Source organism: Dendronephthya gigantea, unplaced genomic scaffold (assembly GCF_004324835.1).
Source record: "Dendronephthya gigantea isolate DGI-Jeju-01 unplaced genomic scaffold, DenGig_1.0 000099F, whole genome shotgun sequence".
NCBI lineage: Eukaryota > Metazoa > Cnidaria > Anthozoa > Malacalcyonacea > Nephtheidae > Dendronephthya > Dendronephthya gigantea.
The window spans coordinates 542,219-561,227 of NW_021163109.1; the positions used below are offsets into that span (position 1 = coordinate 542,219).

Below are 19,009 nucleotides of genomic sequence, written 5' to 3' on the forward strand. Positions count from 1 at the left end.
CGATGCGCAGAACGAACTTTCTGTTTGCAACATATCGCATTTCAGGATTGTTTATGAGATCTGAAAACTCAAATTGCTGCCAATTGGCTAAATAAGCTTTCTCTGTGAATTGAATTATGTTTCTTGTTCTCTTTCTAGTGAAATATATCACAGCAGAGCTCTCGCAGCCACAAACAAAAGTATTGTTTGTTGATAATTTTGCAAATCAGCAGACGGGGGTTTCCCCTATATCGATATAAAATTTCCCTATTATTACCGGAAGAGTTTCTAAACACTTACCAGTAGAAATGTATTATTTAACCCCACGATATCTTGCACTATAGCTAGTGCGTTACACCTTCTTTACGATTAACAACCAAAATATCACACTCTACGTATGACTTGGAAAACAAACTGAAAAACTTTGTCGCAAAAAGCTACAAAATGAGTTGCATAACGCTGCTATTGAAAGCAGCTATCTGACGATCGAGGTTTAATCTAAAAATGGAACAGCAGAGATGCTAAAGGAAAACAGGTTCGTGTCAATAGTGCCGGAACAGCTAGGGAATTGTAACATCTAATGACTTTATAGCAATTAACCTATGTCCGTCCGTATTGTATACATCTACAATAGTGGCTTTGCCAAATTTTCTATATTTAACTGCCCGACCGAGCATCTTTAAAATTTCAAGGCCTATTGAATGCTAGCTATAACACTGTAGTCTTTCAGCCTCACAGGCTCTTTACTAGGCCGAACCTCCCCCCCGCATCAGGAGAATGTGCGGAAACGAGATGCATTCAGTAATATTATTTAATACTTGCCACTGCACAGGTTGCATGTATTTTGGAGGGAACCATATCGGGGGGGGGGGAGTAGGCCCAGCTAAAGTCGCAAGGGGGGACATTTATAGCTTAGATTTTTGCCGGAGACAAATCTTAAGCAACCTTATTTGCAAGCTTGTCGAATGTCGAGGTAACGAATACCATTCGCCGTATTGTTTTATTTCGGGGGGGGGGGACTCCTGCACCTTGCTTATAAATTGAACACAAACCAACTTGCTTTCTCCAGGTTATTTTTGGTCTTGGACCAATATGAATCACATCTCCATCGTCACAATACCTGTCGTTGTAATGGTCAGCAATCCTACTTTGTAATCCATAAAATCCTTCATGTAAAAACCATGTATTTTTTCTACGCATTGCTTTCAAGAGTTTCAAACGATAACTTTCCAACATACGATTGTAGTAGAGTTACGATATCATGATAATAGAAACGCTAATTAACGTTATATAGTTTCAAATCGTCGACCCCGTACGGCCGTACCAGTTGTTAGGGCACCATTTGCAGAGGGTAACCTAGAAGGGGGAGGGGGGCAGGAGTGCAAAGAGGGAAGCTCGCGTATCATTTTACACGCCGCTTTGAAAATCAGTTATGTACATAGTTCAAGAATACTGAATAGGCTACCGCGTGTAAAGAAATTTTCAAATAATAATAATAATTTCCCCTGTGAAATAAATAAGTGAATGCCCTAGCTACTCCCCTTGCGGTTGCTGTTTGCTATTCCTAAATATGTTTTTAGATTAAGTAATTGTGTTGTCTTTATAATATTTTACAGCTCTGGCCTGGAATTGCTGTCTTTTCCTTATATTTTTCTCCTGGTGTTTTTATGCGACGTAACAGGAAGTTGAACAAATCAGGAAGTAATAAACTTTACTTATTTAAAATAAACTAAATTAAATACTGTTTATCTGGCATATTTGAACAGACGCATAGGTTGCAGATTTCAGTTTTTAACAAACTTTTATTATTATTTAAAATCTCGATCACTCACTTGTACCTGCATGCAATGCGGTCGGATAATGAGGACATGTATAATGCATGTTTTGAATATACAGGAAATATAATACTTTTGTCAGAGATTTCCTCTAGCCACGCAGCTATTTCGCGTCACGACACAATAAATCGTTATATATAGTGGCCGAGTTACAAGCTAGGTGTTAAGCCAATATTGCAAAATTGCATATTCCATTATGATGCCGATTACCCAAATGTTGTCCAACTTTGTGCGTTCATTGATCATAACGATGGGGGAGGGTGAAGATGTCTTAAAAACAGTCCGAGATCTTAGTCTTAGATCTTAGTCTTAGATCTTAAATATTCAATATGTAGATCTCCCCCACTGTCCGTTGTCAATACCTTTTCCATACAATTTTATAATATAACATTTATAGTACGCGCGGGCTGATTGGTCAAGAAGCGTGTTTCTATAACTGTATAGAAACACGGGACTTTCCCCCAGAACTTGACAAGCGAATCGCTGTAATGAGAATTTGTAATTGAATCAATTTATAATATTTGTACAAAATCTTTTTATTGAGTTATGCATATTATAAAAGAAATAGACAAATCTTTTTCCCTGCATGTGTTTCTGTATAGTTATAGAAACACTTGTGGGAGTTTGGGAGAACTCGAAATTACGTGGGAAAAACTCGCCCTACGAGCTCGTTTTCCCACTGATTATTATTCGTTCTCCCAAACTCCCACAAGTGTTTCTATAACTGTAATAGAAATAATCAACAATATCTAAAATCCAAAAACACTGCATTAGTCTGCATGATCATATAATCATGCTTTCAGGTTGCATTTATACGCATGGTTGGTAACCTAGTTAGAAAAGAATATTACCAAATAATGTAATATTGTAATATAATATGGTTTCAAATGCTGAGTATGATGAGGAAAATACTCGAAATAACCGTATCATTTTTAATGTTTATATAGTTGATAATACTTGCAATCATGCCAGGAGTAAATATCAAAGATGATGATCGTAAGAGAATTGATCCTAAACTCATGTGCTCTTCGTGTAATCTGCTGCTGACAAGACCCATGCAGACTACTTGTGGACACTTAATTTGTTCATCCTGTGTTGACACACTGCTGGAGTATGTAAATTTCTTTCTTGATTTTGATGCTGCGTGTGGCTTGTGACATTATTTGACGGCGAATAAATCGTTTGCTGTAAGGCGATGCCCATGCATAAATCGAAACAATTACGTACGCTGCTATTCCAAAGCTCCTCAACGTAGGCCTTTATAAGGATTTATTTCTGGAAGGATTTATCTTTGACCAAATTTAACTGAAGTGTTCTTTTAACATAGTGATATTGGTATCGTTTGTTGTTTTGTCATCTTAGATAGTGTTTGCTAGGTACTCTTGTTTTCAAATTGTTCATTTTTAATAAGTAGAATAAATACTGTACAAGCTTTGATTGACTGATTGGGATAAATTCTTCACCTTAAAGAAACTAGCAATAAAAAAATAAGTTTGTCTTATTTTAAAGAACTCTGGAACCTATATATTAACATTTATCTCCAATTTTTCATATCCTGCTTAGCTCTTGAAATATCTGGTTACCTTGTCTTAGATCTAATTAAAAACGTCACAACCAGGGAAAAATTATAAACGCGAGAATCTAGGTCCTTAACAACACGCTTGCTTTTTCACTCTCCGATTCATTTGAATATCCTAATTATTCATAATTATAAGGTCTGTAACAGAAACCTGAGAACCAGGAGTTTATTTTCCTTATAATTATATCATTATGTTAGGGGTTCACGCCTAATATGTCCAGAAGATGGAGTGGCAATGAAAAAGGAGGAGGTAAGTTTTTACGAATCTTGGGTTCTACGGCCTTTGCATACTTATCATAACAGGGCAATTGAGCAACGCAACTGATCCTAGTTTTCTTTCAGATATTCCCGGACACATTTAACAATCGATTGCTCGGGGATTTGCCTCTGCACTGCCCTAATACGGGATGTCTTTGGAATGGGACTTATTCCCAGCTGGACGTGAGTTTTTCAATATTAATAAAAGGTTCATGGGGAAGTTAAGAGCCAAACAAGAGAATTTTCTTTGGGGCTCGTGTAATCTTGACTGACTTGAGTGACTTTTGATATTCATTTGAAAACTTTATCACCGAAATAATAACTTAATAACGTAGAAATTATCTTTCGATAAAGAGTCATTCTGACGTCTGTGATCATGCTTGGATAAAATGTACTCGCTCTGGATGCGAGATGAAGTTAAAACGCGGAAATCTTCCCAAACATGAGAAAGATAAGTGCAAATATCGCAACGTGAAGTGTGAATATTGCCAACAAGATGTTTCATTTGCTTCTCTTAAGGTAAGATTTAAGTGTTACAGTTACCGCAAGTAAGTGGAAACAATAGGAGTCTGGGGAGAGTGAAATTTACTCAACTTAAAAAGATGCCCCCAGAACAATGAGATAAACTTTTACAATGATGTTGGCTTACAAAATTATATTAATATCCATATAAGACAAGCAAATATGCTATATATCATTGGCCTGTGAGGAACATGAGAATTAAATTTTCAGCTGTGAAAAACTGGTCAGGAACTCAGTTACCTTTGTTAATTATTGCGTGCTTAAGAGCCCCAAATGCCATCCCCCAATGCAAGTAGTCATAAGGTAGTTTTTTTTATTTAGGTTCACGTTTCTACAGTCTGTATGGGTGTGCCCGTAACCTGCAAATTCTGCAAACAAGAGGTATTGAAAAAGGATATTGAAAGTCACGAACAAGTTGTGTGTGGAGAGGTACCAGCAGAATGCGAATTCCACTCTTTGGGTTGTAAACCTGACAAGGTAATAGTTTGTTACTTTTCAAGGTTTGATCAATATGAAATAATTATTATGCGGCATCCAGGGCTAAATCACATATAACAGCAACACTGTTGGTGTAAGCCAACACTATTATTACTCTAGATTCATACGATAGGGGATTTCTAGGAAATAATGACACGTAGTTCAATGCAGCGCTCACTCATCTTACAAGATCAAGCGTTCAAACGTAAAATCCATACTGAGTATTTACTAAACGAAAGACAACTCGCTGCTCGTGAAGGTCTCAAACAATTTATATTGCTTTGTCATAATACATGCACGCTGTTTAGTTTATATGCAAAAATTATTCCACGTTTGGTTCTGAAATCGCACTCCTCTTAGTCAATGAAATTGCAGCAATTGCCAAAGATTACAGAAGATTATAATTAATGAAACAACTGTATTCCTCTGAACTAATCACATTCCAGCAATCTTCTCATAAAAACTATCTAAAAATAAAATTGAAAAAGGCAGAACGTTTTTTTCTTTAACGAATTATTTGCTTTGTTTAGGCTTTGAAACGAAGTGAACTTCCCCAGCACATGCACCACTCTTTGACGAGCCATGTTACCCAACTATTGCATTTTACTCTTGGTTTTGAAACCCAACTAAGCAGCTACGTCCCACGACAAGAACTTACTGGCACGGTTCAGAAATTCAACGATGATATCTCCGAGATTCACTCCGGCGTGGCTGAGAAATTTGACACGGAACTCGGCAAATTTACTGGAATGGAACGAAGAATTGAGAGTTTGGAAACCAGTCGTGACGGTGAAACAAGGATGGGCGATAAATTCCGTGATCTCGAGCGCAAGGTTTCTGATATTGCCAGTGAACTATGCGCTGTACGTGAACGCAATTTGATCCTGGAGAACAAATTGAAAGAAAAGAATTTGCAATTGGAACGGATGCGAAGCAGGATGGATCAAGCGGACGAGTCTCTTGCTCTTAATACGGTGAAGATTGCCGACTTGGAATCACGAGGTGGTCCACGTGCACAACAGTCTATTCACAGTCGCAACGGGACCTTGCTGTGGAAGATTGAAAATTACGAGAGGAAACGACAAGATGCCATAAATGGGGTGAAAACGTCCTTGTATAGTCCACCCTTCTACAGCGCGCAGTATGGTTATAAGATGTGCGCTAAAATCTACATGAATGGCGATGGCTTTGGAAAAGGATCTCATCTATCACTCTTTTTTGTTATCATGAAAGGTTAGTTGGATTAAAATTATTTTGGCTTATGCTTAGTTTTGCTGCAACAAGAGCTAACATAAAAACACCCCCTTTATACAAGACTAAACGTGCATGCACTTAGCTATAAAACACGTGACTCCATATACATGCACGTTTATCTGGCTATAGAGGTTTTCTTACAATACATTAGAAGCGACTAATTGCCTACGTTTCTCCTTCGATAGTCATGACTGCTTTACTTTGCAATAGATAGCTAATTTCTTTGTCATTTTTTATGCCTTTTAAAGGTGACTATGACGCCCTTCAATCTTGGCCATTTCAAAAGAAAATAACCATGATGCTCTTGGATCAAGGTAATGGAGATCACATGATTGATGCTTTCCACTCTGATCCTCAAAGTTCGTCTTTTAAATGCCCGAATTCCGAAATGAATATCGCATCAGGATCTCCATTGTTTATGCCTATCGATAGTTTGAGTAATCGTCAATATATAAAGAACGATACTCTCTTCATCAAAATCATTGTAGAATAAATATTAGCGAACTGATCCGATTTTTAATTAAAAGTAAAGACAACTTAGGTGATAACTTAAATAATTGTAATGCCTGGGTAACTAGCATTTATGCACTACTATAAAGCTAAAGGATGCTTGCCAGCATCAACTGAGTCAATTGAGTAGTTGAAATATTTGCTTATTGCCTTATCATACTGTATTTTTTAATTATTTGCAATAACTTGTATTACCGAAATACAATACGCTTTTGTGATTATCAGCTGTAAATAAAAAATCATATGTCATTTCTACCTGTCTTTTTATTGGTTTATCGTTTCTTGTTTAAACTTACTTGTAGCCAGCTTGGAAAAACTCCTGTGCATGCTTTGCGATTACCAGCTAGCTGATCCTTTTTCGTGAGATATAGGTGGGGGCGCATGTCTTCTACTGCATCGGGTTGACCATGCTTCTACTGACAACCGACATTGGTTGTACCCTGTCGTTGTCAATTTCTTTATCAGTTTGAACTTCATGTAGGACTTCTTTACATGCCAAGTTTCTTCGGTAAAATAGTCCTAGCTTGTCCTTGAAAACAGACTGTAATTTGTGATTTGTTATCAGCACGTTGAAGTTTCAACGTCGAAGTCGTTAATTTGTGATTATTTTTTTATTTGGGATATTGATGGTAGCTTGGTTTTCCATTCACGCTTGATGTGCAAATGCGATGGTGTTTTTCCAGTGGATCTACGAGAAGTGGCACTAATGTAATGCGTTTCAAGAGAACTTTTGTTGAAAGAATTCAGATGATTTAAAATGATACATTGTCGGATTTGATCTGCTTCGGATACCCGTGTTCAGAGTTGTTGTTATCAACATTGAACAATATTGTTACACCCAATTCACTTTCAACAATATTGTTCAATGTTGTTGACAAGTGTTAACAATAATGGCAGCACAACATTGTTACATGCTGATAAACCACAGGCTCAGAGTTTTTAGCCGTGTACCAAATCAGAATGCCTAATTATTTATACTTCATGTAGAACGGTAAATAATGTACCGGATATAGTAATTTCACCGGAAATAGTCAATATTAATTTTATGCATTCTGATTGGGTAGCTGAAATGTAAGCAAATTTGCTTTCAGCAAAAGCTTTCAACAAATAATTCGACTGAAACATTTCAGGGGAATTTTTGTCATTGGCCCTTTAATTAGAATATATCGTGGGAAGATCGTTTCTAAGAAGTATTCGAAGGTATGTGTATACTTAGCTTGTCGATAAAACTGTATATTCATCATAATTTGTAGAATTTGTGATTGTGATGTGTCAAATACATATATTTCGTCGACAACACGCATGAAAGTACGCACTTTTTTGCTGGTTTCATAATCATACGTAATTCGTCATAATTCAGTTCGTTATTGATATAGCTACCACCAGCATAGTGCCACCAACATTATAGTTTGTGCATGAAGCTTGTATATTGTCTTGACAGTATTTTATCACAAAATATGATAAATAGTTGAACCATGGTAGTTTAAATGAAAGCAGACCGCAGCATTGATAACAACCTGCTGCATGGAGTAGATATCGTTAATTCGCTATTTTATTTTTAAACATTTTGTGCTGTGGCGTCATTTTTATTGAAAAGTTCGCTGGAAGGTTTCCAATATGATAAAAACCAGTAATTCCAGAAAATATCCTTAAATATAATGCTAATTGCAAAAGGAAATATTATTAACGAGGAAACAGAGGGGTTTCCCCGTATGCAAATTTCCCCTTTTTGCAGAGGTGTTTTCCCTAAGACTGAAGGGTTAATTTACATATGACATATTCATCATAATTCGGGGCATAACATCATCGCAATTTGCATGTCGTAATTCGCTGTTATGCTAATTCCCACATTATACAGCAATTTTCCTGCACTCGGAAACCGCGAACACCGCGTGTTTTTTCACGTCTCCAACATGACGTTTAAGAACTATTGAACGGAAGTAACTACTTAGCATCAAATGTGGTATAACAACTGCCTAAATAGACAAAACACTTCTCGACGTTTCGACCTGAGGGCCTTCGTCTGGAGAGTTCATACTAACTCTCCTGACGAAGGCCCTCAGGTCAAAGCGTCGAGAAGTGTTTTGTCTATTTAAGCAGTTGTTATACCACATTTGATGCTAAGTTGTTTCAAGACGCTGCCACGCTGCTCCTTGGTTATATTGGAAGGTAACTAGGTGCAAAATTTAACCAATTGCAGTGCAAAATTCCAACGGTCAATGGGCGTATCTTTCGCATTTTGATGGCTAATCACACTAGTAATTTTTTTTCGCATGAACGCAATCCGTAATCCATAATCTGCTTTGGTTTTTCAGTAAAATATTCAGCTACGATAATGCCCGGCATAAAGATCACTGATGATGATCGAAAGAGCCTGGAACAGGCATTCTTCTGTACTCTGTGTAAAGATCTGCTGGCAAATCCTTTTCAGACCTACTGTGGGCATTTGATTTGTGAAACTTGTGTTCACACATTAATGGGGTATGTGAGTCTTTCCTCTGATATTGAGCTTGTTATTGTTGGCCTTTTCCTTGTTATAACATATCATGCACATGTGCATGGTCTTGCCTATAAATTGATCCAAAAAATGCATGAAACACTGCCATTGCAAGTATTCTGAATAATTGTATTGTTTCTATTCAATTCAGTTGTTCTAACCCAAAATGCCCAGAGGATGGAAAACAACTCAAGAAGGAAGAAGTAAGTTTCCCGATCACTATATTTCTTTACTCCAAAAGTTTGTTTGCATGACAGTCATATATAACGATATAGGCTACTCTAACTATGTTGAACAAATTTTTTCTTGAATTTGATAGCTCGAGTTCATTTTAATAAATAGAGGATTTTACTTATATCACTGCATGGGAATGAAATAAGTCGAATTTTTCTATTAAATATTCACGAATTTCTAAAACGTGCAAAAGTTTATTTTGTTCGCGTAATTTTTGCGCATCCATAAATGATACAGTCTCCTGAATTCAAAATCCAAATATTCGAAGTGGTGCATGCATTAAGTGAGGAGATAATCTCTTTCAGCTGTTTCCGGATTATTTTATTCAACGCAAGCTGCAAGAGTTGATCTTTCACTGTCTCGATGCTAGCTGTGGCTGGTCTGGATGTTATAATAAACTTCAAGTGAGTTTAATAAAACTGAAAATATAGAAATATTAAGCATACATGGAGGAAATGAAAAACCAAGAGGGAGGGGATGCTTTTTATTGCAAATGCAATTAGCGCATAGCCTCATACGTTAAGCCCACCGCACACGAGAGCTTTCAGCTGAGCTAAAGACCTCGCATGGCTGTTAGCCCTTTTTGCGAGGAATTCGCCTCAGGCTTAGCTAACTGCCTCGCGAGGTCCTTAGCTCAGCTGATAGCTCTCGTGTGCGGCGGGCTTAATTAGGGTCCCTAATAACTCTCGTGCGCGTCAAGCTTTATACGAGGGGGGGGGGAGGAACTTCTGCATAGTTTACGTAAAAACTAATGTAAGCATAATTAGCAGCAATCAGTGTCAGTGATGTTTTAGAATTATACCAAAATTAGGCGAGCCGATTACTTGTTTATTATTAGCATAATAAATCGTATAACTAGCTTCGTGGCGCTTTACCGCGAATTTTTCGGGCGTACCTCTCATTGCAAAACGATAGTTTCTTGTGAGAATACAGTCCCGCTTCTATCCAGACTTCTATCCATTATTTTTTACGTACTTTAGGTAGAATTTTCGTTTACCGTGAACCTTTTTTTATTTTCCCCAGGGTGTTTAGTTTCGATGCAAAAAAACTTTCAGCAATTTTGTTTTATTTTGGCAAAATCATTAATTGTACTGCAATGCAATTAATGACGGAAATAATTGTGATCCTCTCAACCAGTCAGAATTCAGTGACTTTAGTACGCTAATAATAATTTCATAAAACTTTGGTACGGTAGTTGCTTTCACTGCAAAATAACATATTATTCACCTTTGTTTCGTGCCACCACGCAATGCCGGTGTGACATGAGATACGATATTTTAGAAACACAATAATATATATATAACATTATATTCATTATATATTAGATAACTGAAACTCTTATTTCAAGTGTAAATTACGGTTATAAAATCGTCCCAAAAACCAGGGCAAATTTAAGTATTTTAGATCAGTTGCGCTGATCGTCAAGCTGGCTATTTGTATATCATTGTATGTATGATTATATAATATTATTTAGGATCATACAAGTACAATGTGTGAGAGTGTTCTTGCAATTTGCAAATTCGAATCATCGAGAAGGGATATTGAGCGACAAAAGGTTGTGTGTGAAGTGATCACAGGAGAATACGATTTTTTTTCTATGGACAACGATGAGGTGATGACTGCTATATTTTAGCGTGACCAATTTTTCGTCATCCTAATTTCAGTGTCTTATAGTGCACGAGAGAAAAGCTTAGTTATTACCTTATAGAATTGGCAGTGCGAGTTGTGTGATCAATAGATTAACGCCAAATTTTCGCAGGCAACGAAGGCTTGAGGAAGTTTTTCATGAAAGTTGCTGGTTTTCGTTGTTTTTATTCAAAGAAACGGTGTATATATAGAGCGTTGAAATATATTTAATATACACAGGCAACACGGGCGCCACTGCACAAATGGTGTAGCATGCATTATCCCCGAGCCGGTGCGGAGCACCGTGCGAGGGTACTAATTCCGCTCGGATATTTACACCCACGATATGCAAATGCCAAATCAAAGTCGTCCGCCATTATGCAATGGACCTCACGCAATGGACGGTCTTCTACGTTTTGCGCATGCGCCCGTGTTAACTACTAAGCTCTTGATTGGTCGAGACAAAAATTTGTATTTTCAAACGTGAATGAATGACTGTCATTTGGCAAAATTTTTATGAAATTTACAAATTTCATGTTTTTATAAATATGGAATATATGTATTTTTACTAAATTAGAGGGAAACTCGAATGAGGTCAGGACTTCTCACGGTTTAACAAATAACAAGACCAAATTTTCGACCGAATTCACCGTGAATGATAAAGTCGGAAGATTTTACACTTGATAATATTTCATCCGGCACAGCTTTAAAAAGTAATTATTTTGTGGTAAACACAACTTTAATATTCTCAAATGTATTTCACTATAAATATGAATGTGTTATGTGATAAACGACATTATAATTTTATTTATAAACTCCGTTTTCATAATGAAAAAAGAAAACAAAATCAAAACACTCCCGTACAAAAACCAGTCGAAGCGTTGTATGAGACTTCTGATGTTATATTTCATGGTATTTAATAATTAAAATAATTTACCATAACACTGGCTATAGATGAGTGACTTAACTTCCAGAAAATGGTACGAATCTTGTCGTATTTTTGCCATTTTTTCACAAAAATATGAAGGTAAATTTTGATTCTTTTTAAAAATCACTGAGCTATTTAATAATTCCTGGAGGACCGGCTCCTGTCAAAAAAGTGAAGCCACTAAAAGATGGCGGATTTTGAGCTTTGCTGACGCCACTTGGTTCCTTTTGCTCATGGTAGTTACCACTGACATACCGCGATACACAGTGAAAAACTGTGTCCATCACCCTCCCGATTTTTATGAAAATATTTTCAGCTTTCCGTATATATTTTTTTGTTTTTCATATAAAAAGGATAAAAGTGTTTCTCTTTTTCCCTGTTCAACAAATGAAAAGGACACGTAACTTCGTGCTCTGCGTCTGACGTTGTGAATGGCTTAATTCACTTATCGGTAGAGTGAATTTTCTCATTTTGCTCTTATTTTATAACATCCAGGTAACTGACGTAAGCCGTTTTTCAACTTTTTTTTATTATATATAATTTCGTTTTTGGCCTTTCGAGTTTGAACTATATTATAAACTGATTACCAAAGCCTCTGAGACAATAAATCCATCAAAACGTGTGGTACAAACAGCAAAGATACTATTTTCGCCTTTTGGTACATTATAGTGCTGTCAATGCAATGTTAAATACCAAATTTTATCATTTTTTTCTTAACTTGTGTGGGGAAAAAATTAAATTCCTGGCAGTGTCAATCTTTTGAGTTTGGTCTATGTTGTTTTCATGATAGCAAATATCAATGTTAATAGGTAAACCATTCCCCCAGTGAGTCTACTATAGTCACACTTCTATTGATGCCACCCAACATCAATTAACATGATCTGAGCTGATGGTGCTGATATACAGAATGATAAGATGCTGTAAACAGTGTAAATTAATTCCAACCTCTGATAGTGAGCCCTGTTAAAGCCTAGTTAATATATTATATTTTTTACCTTATCAAATTCAAAGTGAAATGATCAATTATCACAGCTTTTAATTTATTTTTTAGCTTCTTGCACCTTGTGAATAAATCTTGATCATATCTCCATTTTTATTTTTCAGGATGAAGTTCATGCATTTTATGACTGTGCATTGTTATTCTTCCTTACTATGTTATCTGATTTTGTTGTTGGCTGGTGTTTTTATACCTTTTGTCATATTTATTAATGAATGAAATAAAAATAGACATGCATTGACTGAGCTGTGTCTTCAATCTGCAGCAACTTTTATAACTTTCTGTTTATGGTATCAACCTCCAAGAGGGCTATATTCATTAGGCTAATCAGTGGAGCCTATGGAGGGATAAATGTTATTCTTTACTATGACCAGGGGTCCAGGGATGCAATTAGAGAATGCTGAAAACTTTTATAGCCTATTAAGGTACAAGTTGATGACTTGAATAAAAAGAAAATTATGCAAATATGATTCTTGGTTGAAGTTATATTCCTGCACTTAGTATTAGTCAGCTGCCCAGCATTTTGCCTGAACTTTGGATTTTGGATTGTGCATAGATATAAAGTCTTGAAGACAACATCACATACTGAATACTGATTACATACTTCCTGCAATTCATCAGTTCAGGGTTTAGAAAAGTCAAATTGTTGCCCATAAATTCCTAGTTGTCTTCAAAATATGCGAGGATAGTGCCAAAACATTCAAACATTTGTAAACTTTCATGTTGGAAAGTATAAATAACAAAAATATTATTACGAAAATAAAATAATAAACCTGTCAGTTCGTGTCAGTATTTAAAATCTTTAGTTTGTCCACATTTTTCCATATTTTAATATATATTTGTTCCCGCACTGGCAAAAACAGCGTGTATGACTTGTATTCATCTTAAAATAAAACTTTATTGTATGTCAGGGCGAAAAATATAAAAAAAACAACCTAAAAACATTTCAAAAACAAAAAAGATTTCACGGCAAAAAAAATTATAGAAACCAGGGGGGAGAACTGGTATTTACAAAAACCAGGGGGGAGAATACTGCTGTAGCGGGCTCAGAATTGAGCCTGGTCAGTGGTAAATACCATGGTTAAAAGGAACCAAGTGGCGTCAGCAGAGCTTCTGCGCACTGCGCAGAAGGCGAAATCCGCCATATTGGTGGCTACAAAAAGATGGCGGCGAAGTTACTGAAAAATAACGAGCCGGTCCTCCAGGAATTATTATATAGCTCAGTGTTAAAAATATATACGGTCGTTGCGAGTTGCTATGACTACAGTGTTTCCACGTGCAGAAAAATATTTCCATACTTTTCTCAATTTCTATTTCTCACATACCATCAGATACCATGTACCCTCCAAAACCCTCAAACCACATAAAATTTCTAACAATCATTATCTCATTTTGTTTAACCAAGGCGAGGGATTGCTGCATGCATGTATTTCTAGTATGTATATCAAACTGAAGAGGGTTGTCATTGCTAGTGGTGTTTTGCCGCATGAATGAACATTAGAACTAATAGACTTCGAAGTTAAGTTTTTTGAATTATCTTTTGCATACTTTTATGAATTACGCAGACACGGAACGGTACCTTGGTGTGGAAGATTGAGGGCTATGAGAGGAAGCGAGAGGATGCCATCAATGGAAGAAAGACCATATTGTACAGTCCACACTTCTACAGCGCTCAGTTTGGCTACAAAATGTGCGCAAAAATCTACTTTAACGGCAATGGATTAGGGAAAATGTCTCATTTATCGTTGTTTATTGTTGTGATGCGAGGTTAGTTAAACTTTAATGATTTTACTTCGTGTTTACGCCTTCATAGTTATGGTATAGGAACTGCATGAAGGGTTCACCACAGTTCTCTCACCTGAAGCAATGAAACCAGAAAATAGTAATGAGACGATTAATTACGAGGGCGTAGAAAGCATCCAGAGATTGGTTGGGGAGGGCCTCCAGCTTCCTGGAGCACTTTTGATTGCGAAAGCTGCAAGGACACCACTATATAGTGCGGTTTATATTTATGCTGTACAATAAGATTGGGGCACGTGTAGGTGGGCATACGTAGGAAATAAAAAAAGCACCTTCGATCTTAAAAGAATATTTTTGGGGCACGTGCCTGCTGTGCCCCCTCCCCCGATGCCTACGCCACTGATTGATTGAATTATATTATTTAATTTATTTTAATAGAACATGCGCAGCCGTCGGAGAATGTTTCTACCACTTTTAAGATTCAGTAACTTATGCGATTCTGTACAAAATATCAACACATTCAAATGGTGTTGGTTTCCTAAAAAATACCTTCGATTTATTCTCGCGAGAGTTCAAAAAGGGCAGGATAAGTAAAAACCGACTTCCTTTTTTTGTTTTCTTGTCAGACTTTATAGGCTACATAAATGATAAATCAGCCCTTCTAAGTTAGAATTAAATAGTGATTTGTCTAATTTATCTGCTTGTGTTTTTAAGTACTTACGTGATATTTTTTAATGCATTTTTTGTGGATATTAATTTAAGGTGAGCACGACGAACGCCAATCTTGGCCATTTGAGAAAAAAATTACTCTGATGTTAATGAATCAAGGTGATGGTGATCACGTCGTTGATACATTTCATGCTGATCCAGAAAGCTCATCATTTCAACGTCCTGAGTCTGATATGAATGTTGGATCAGGATATCCATTGTTCATGCCTATTGATTGTTTAAAGCATCGTCAACATGTAAAGAAAGATGTGATGATCATCAAGATCATCGTGGAATAGCTGTGAATTGGGGAGTGTATTAAAATAGTCGACCTTTTGAAATTAACCTAGCTGAAATTAACTAAGCTGCATTTTATGCCCCTTAAGGCTGGTTTTCTTTATCTCACCGACATTTATTGATGAATGAAATATTTTGCCATATTGAAAACAGTTTTTCGTCTTCAGTCAGCAACAATTCATCGGTTAGACTGGATAAAGTCCGGTTCTCATGCATGCAGTAGATCACTGATAGTCAGTGATGCCTATCGTCGGTGATTACTGCATGAATATATGATGAGAACCAGGTTTAATCAACAAAGCTTCATTTCAATTAGCCTTAAGCACCAACTATACGTTCATTGTACCGCGTGAACGCACGTTGAGCCAAAAAACGTATAACAATTAGGTTAATTTCACAAGGTCTACTATAAATTGATACACTCTCTGGCTATAATACCTATATCCTTCAAAAAAGGCCTATTCTTAAAACTTAGGTTAGCCAAAAGTATTTTGATTTAATGGCTAGCGCTTGCCAGACAAATTCCAAGTTAGAATTTCAAAGACTAGCCTTTTTAGGGTGTCCCCCCAAACTATTGAAATAAACTATTGTTAGATTTTGAATGCTCTGAACTCACGAGTGGACAAATCATTATTTTCATTTACACCCGACAAAAAAACTAAAATCTACGGGCGTGTATTCTAAACCTAATCAAATTTTTCCTTGCTTTTAAATTCAAAGCTATATGAACAAATTTTATTTAATAATCTTAATATCAATAAGAAATTTACTAAAAAAAGCCAGGGCATTTAAATTCTAACAATAGGCGAATTCAATAGTTTTGGGTTCTTTGGGACATCCTGTATATCAAAATTAAGAGAGCAACGAATGATGGGTAACTCGACACATATTGTTCTATACAGAAGGAAATTTTCTCCGCCACACTGATAGGCCGATGAAAAGCATTGACGTGATGTAAAATTACCGGCTTTTAAACAAGTTAAATCATCCTGCTGTCAGGCCTAATTGAAGTATAATCAGCTATCAGCCATCGTTAGTTACCCATTATTTGTTCTAGCGCCATTTAAAAACATTTTGAAGGATACAACGAACTTGATTTGAATCGCTTTATGACTGCCTTATAAAAGGCATGAAACTTTGTAGCGATTGTAGACTTATTGTTTTACTTTTAACTTAATTAAAGCTAGATTTACGTATTATTAGCATGCAGGATATTGTAAATTTGTACGTACATAATGATGGTTTAATTTGGGATATATTTTAAATGACATAATGTGCAAAAGTTTTAAGTCATACCCACTGAGTTATAATATAACTCATACCCACTGAGTTATAATATAACTCAGTGGTCACACCTGCATCATGACCTCATTATTACAGTTAATATATATATAGTTAATACAAAATGTGTTTGCAAGCAAACACAGTAATCCAATAAAATAATTTAACATATAAACACTTGAAATATCTGAAACTTCTGAAAGGCAAACACAACATTTAGACAAAGTTGTGATCATTAGGGTGTGACCCACTAAACGTCTGTGCATTATTGTTGTATAATTACAATATTATTATATTACCATATAATTTTTACTGCATATACTATTCATATTCTACATTCTTGTGTTATGAGAAGTGATTTTTTTGTTAAAGTTTGGTTACAGCAATTATTCATGGTAATATGGATACATAGGTATTCGACCAAAACCAAACAGTCTGTTTTTTTGGACATTTTACACCCTCTGCCTCTGGCTTGGTCCAAGATGTAAATTTAGATTTCTTACATGCAAGCAGACTATTTTTAAGAATTAGTATGATTGGCTTTTGTCAGTCAAAATAAGTTGTCGTTGAAATAGCCATCACAGAAATTACTGCTATTTATTTCTATGCTTTATATGATTTTCTAATTGAGTTGTGAAGTGGATTTTATTCAAATTTCAACACTGAACACCTTCACATTCATTACTATGTATACTTTTGCATCAATACTGCACACCTTCACATTCAATACTATATGTTACTTAATATTATAGTGCAATATATTACATGCAAGTCTAAAAGCCTGCCTTATCACTATATAGGGCCAGGGCTTCAATTTTGTGCTACAATCCTGGTCAAAACATTGACGACATTCTGTGTTAATTGACACTACAGTCAGCAGTCGCGGGGTTTATTTCAAAATTCTCCCCCTTTCCATCACAAACATTGACTAGGGGGGCAGGGGGGGAAACGAAACAGAAATATTATGTTTTGCGTATAGAAGAACAAACCTTTCAGAGTGTAGTCGATGGTTTTGGCCATGCAGGATTGTAGCTTAGAAAGCATTACAGTTAGGAAAGATCTTTAGAACTTAGTATTTTATATATTTTCAAATTAAGTGACATTTGTTATTTTTTAGTTCTAAATATTACCTGCATGGTTTATAATTATGTGCAGTATACTATACTGATATGATGCAGTATGCGATTTGAAAAAGGGAATGAAGCATACCTCACAATTCAATTAAGAATTTAATCATTTATATCTTCGAGATAATTTATATGATTGTATCTAAAATAAAATTTTAATAACCTTCCCATCAAAAGACAATCTTGTCATTAACAATAATTAGGAGTCGACAACCTTTTTATAAATAATACATCCACGGATCCACCCGATTAAGAAAATAATTAACTTTATATAACCACTTAAATACTTATTTTTCTAAATAAAAACTGTTATTAAAAACAATTTAAGGACCTGGTCATTCTTGGTAATAAAAACTGATATTTTTTTAAGGTGAATTAAAGTACCAAAATTTCGGCCAATTTACAAAATTTGTGTACGTTTTTCCAGCGCTTTCCTTTGAGTTCAGCATTATTTTTATTATGAAACTATAGTTTTATTATTCAACTTTAACCTACGGTAGGCATTTAGCAGTCGACGGGCCGTTTTACTATAGTAATTTGTGTTTTAATTTGTGAACATGTTGAAAATTGAGGCGAGAGTTTCCATCCTTCCCAATAATGTAGTAAGTTACGTCGCTAGTTGCATAGTCAAATCGCAGCGCCACTGGAGCACGCTACATACATGGTTCTAACAGTAGTTTTGTAGTGAAAATGACATTCTTTAATTTATTTTAACACATATCTCAAGTGTTTTATTTTTTAGTTTGTCCAGTGACCACTGACTGAGCCTGCTGGCTCAGGCCCAGCCCCAGCCTTGTTCCCTGGCGCTTTTAATAAAATATAGCAGATTCATCGCGCGCTCGCTCAGTTTAGCGCGCTCGCTCAGTTTAGCCATTTTATTAAAAGCGGCTGGGAACGAGGCTGGCCCAGCCCAATTTCCTTTCTAATACTTCCGTTAAATTCTTTAAATTTCTGCACCAAATATAACTTTTCAAAAACTTTAATTTGACACAAAACCCAAAGTCTGGCGTATTTCGTCTCAAGACTCTGAAAAAATATTTTGACTTCAAGCTGAATAGGGATGTTTTTCAGGAGTTATCGTTCCAGTTGTATAGAGTTCACTCGTCGCCTGCCTGGCATGGTCACATGTCACATATGGTACCCACTACGCATGTTCTTAC

At 36.0% G+C, this 19,009-nt stretch overlaps 2 protein-coding genes across 5 annotated transcripts; both read left to right on the forward strand.

Moving 5' to 3' along the window:
• The first annotated feature begins 291 nt into the window (after positions 1-291).
• Positions 292-6,663, forward strand: LOC114534400 (TNF receptor-associated factor 3-like). Of its 2 annotated transcripts, XM_028555839.1 has the most exons (10): positions 292-514; positions 1,049-1,113; positions 1,596-1,680; positions 2,762-2,925; positions 3,592-3,643; positions 3,736-3,834; positions 4,006-4,170; positions 4,495-4,650; positions 5,181-5,883; positions 6,153-6,663. In XM_028555839.1, exons 4-10 carry the CDS (start codon positions 2,780-2,782, stop codon positions 6,395-6,397), a joined length of 1,566 nt encoding a protein of 521 aa, XP_028411640.1. In that variant the 5' UTR covers positions 292-514; positions 1,049-1,113; positions 1,596-1,680; positions 2,762-2,779; the 3' UTR covers positions 6,398-6,663. The 2 variants fall into 2 exon arrangements, with proteins under 2 accessions (XP_028411640.1, XP_028411639.1); XM_028555838.1 differs by lacking the exon at positions 1,049-1,113.
• An 861-nt stretch (positions 6,664-7,524) lies between these two features.
• LOC114534403 (TNF receptor-associated factor 3-like) lies at positions 7,525-16,126 on the forward strand. Of its 3 annotated transcripts, XR_003688125.1 has the most exons (8): positions 7,525-7,614; positions 8,730-8,895; positions 9,063-9,114; positions 9,451-9,549; positions 10,620-10,757; positions 14,262-14,463; positions 14,875-15,026; positions 15,199-15,279. XR_003688125.1 is itself a non-coding variant. In XM_028555841.1 (7 exons), the coding sequence occupies exons 2-7, from the start codon at positions 8,750-8,752 to the stop codon at positions 15,441-15,443; spliced, it is 882 nt and encodes a 293-aa protein (XP_028411642.1). In that variant the 5' UTR covers positions 7,525-7,614; positions 8,730-8,749; the 3' UTR covers positions 15,444-16,126. The 3 variants fall into 3 exon arrangements, 2 of the variants coding, with proteins under 2 accessions (XP_028411642.1, XP_028411643.1); XM_028555841.1 differs by lacking the exon at positions 14,875-15,026 and having other exon boundaries at positions 15,199-16,126; XM_028555842.1 differs by having other exon boundaries at positions 14,875-15,287.
• The last annotated feature ends 2,883 nt before the right edge of the window (positions 16,127-19,009 follow it).

Coding starts and splice junctions, on each gene's coding strand:
- LOC114534400 (XM_028555839.1), top strand. CDS start 2,780: ATGCCAGGAGTAAATATCAAAGATGATGATCGTAAGAGAATTGATCCT. Junction 3,835..4,005: donor GGACTTATTCCCAGCTGGAC/GTGAGTTTTTCA, acceptor CTTTCGATAAAG/AGTCATTCTGACGTCTGTGA. Junction 5,884..6,152: donor CTTTTTTGTTATCATGAAAG/GTTAGTTGGATT, acceptor TGCCTTTTAAAG/GTGACTATGACGCCCTTCAA.
- LOC114534403 (XM_028555841.1), top strand. CDS start 8,750: ATGCCCGGCATAAAGATCACTGATGATGATCGAAAGAGCCTGGAACAG. Junction 8,896..9,062: donor TGTGTTCACACATTAATGGG/GTATGTGAGTCT, acceptor TATTCAATTCAG/TTGTTCTAACCCAAAATGCC. Junction 14,464..15,198: donor GTTTATTGTTGTGATGCGAG/GTTAGTTAAACT, acceptor TATTAATTTAAG/GTGAGCACGACGAACGCCAA.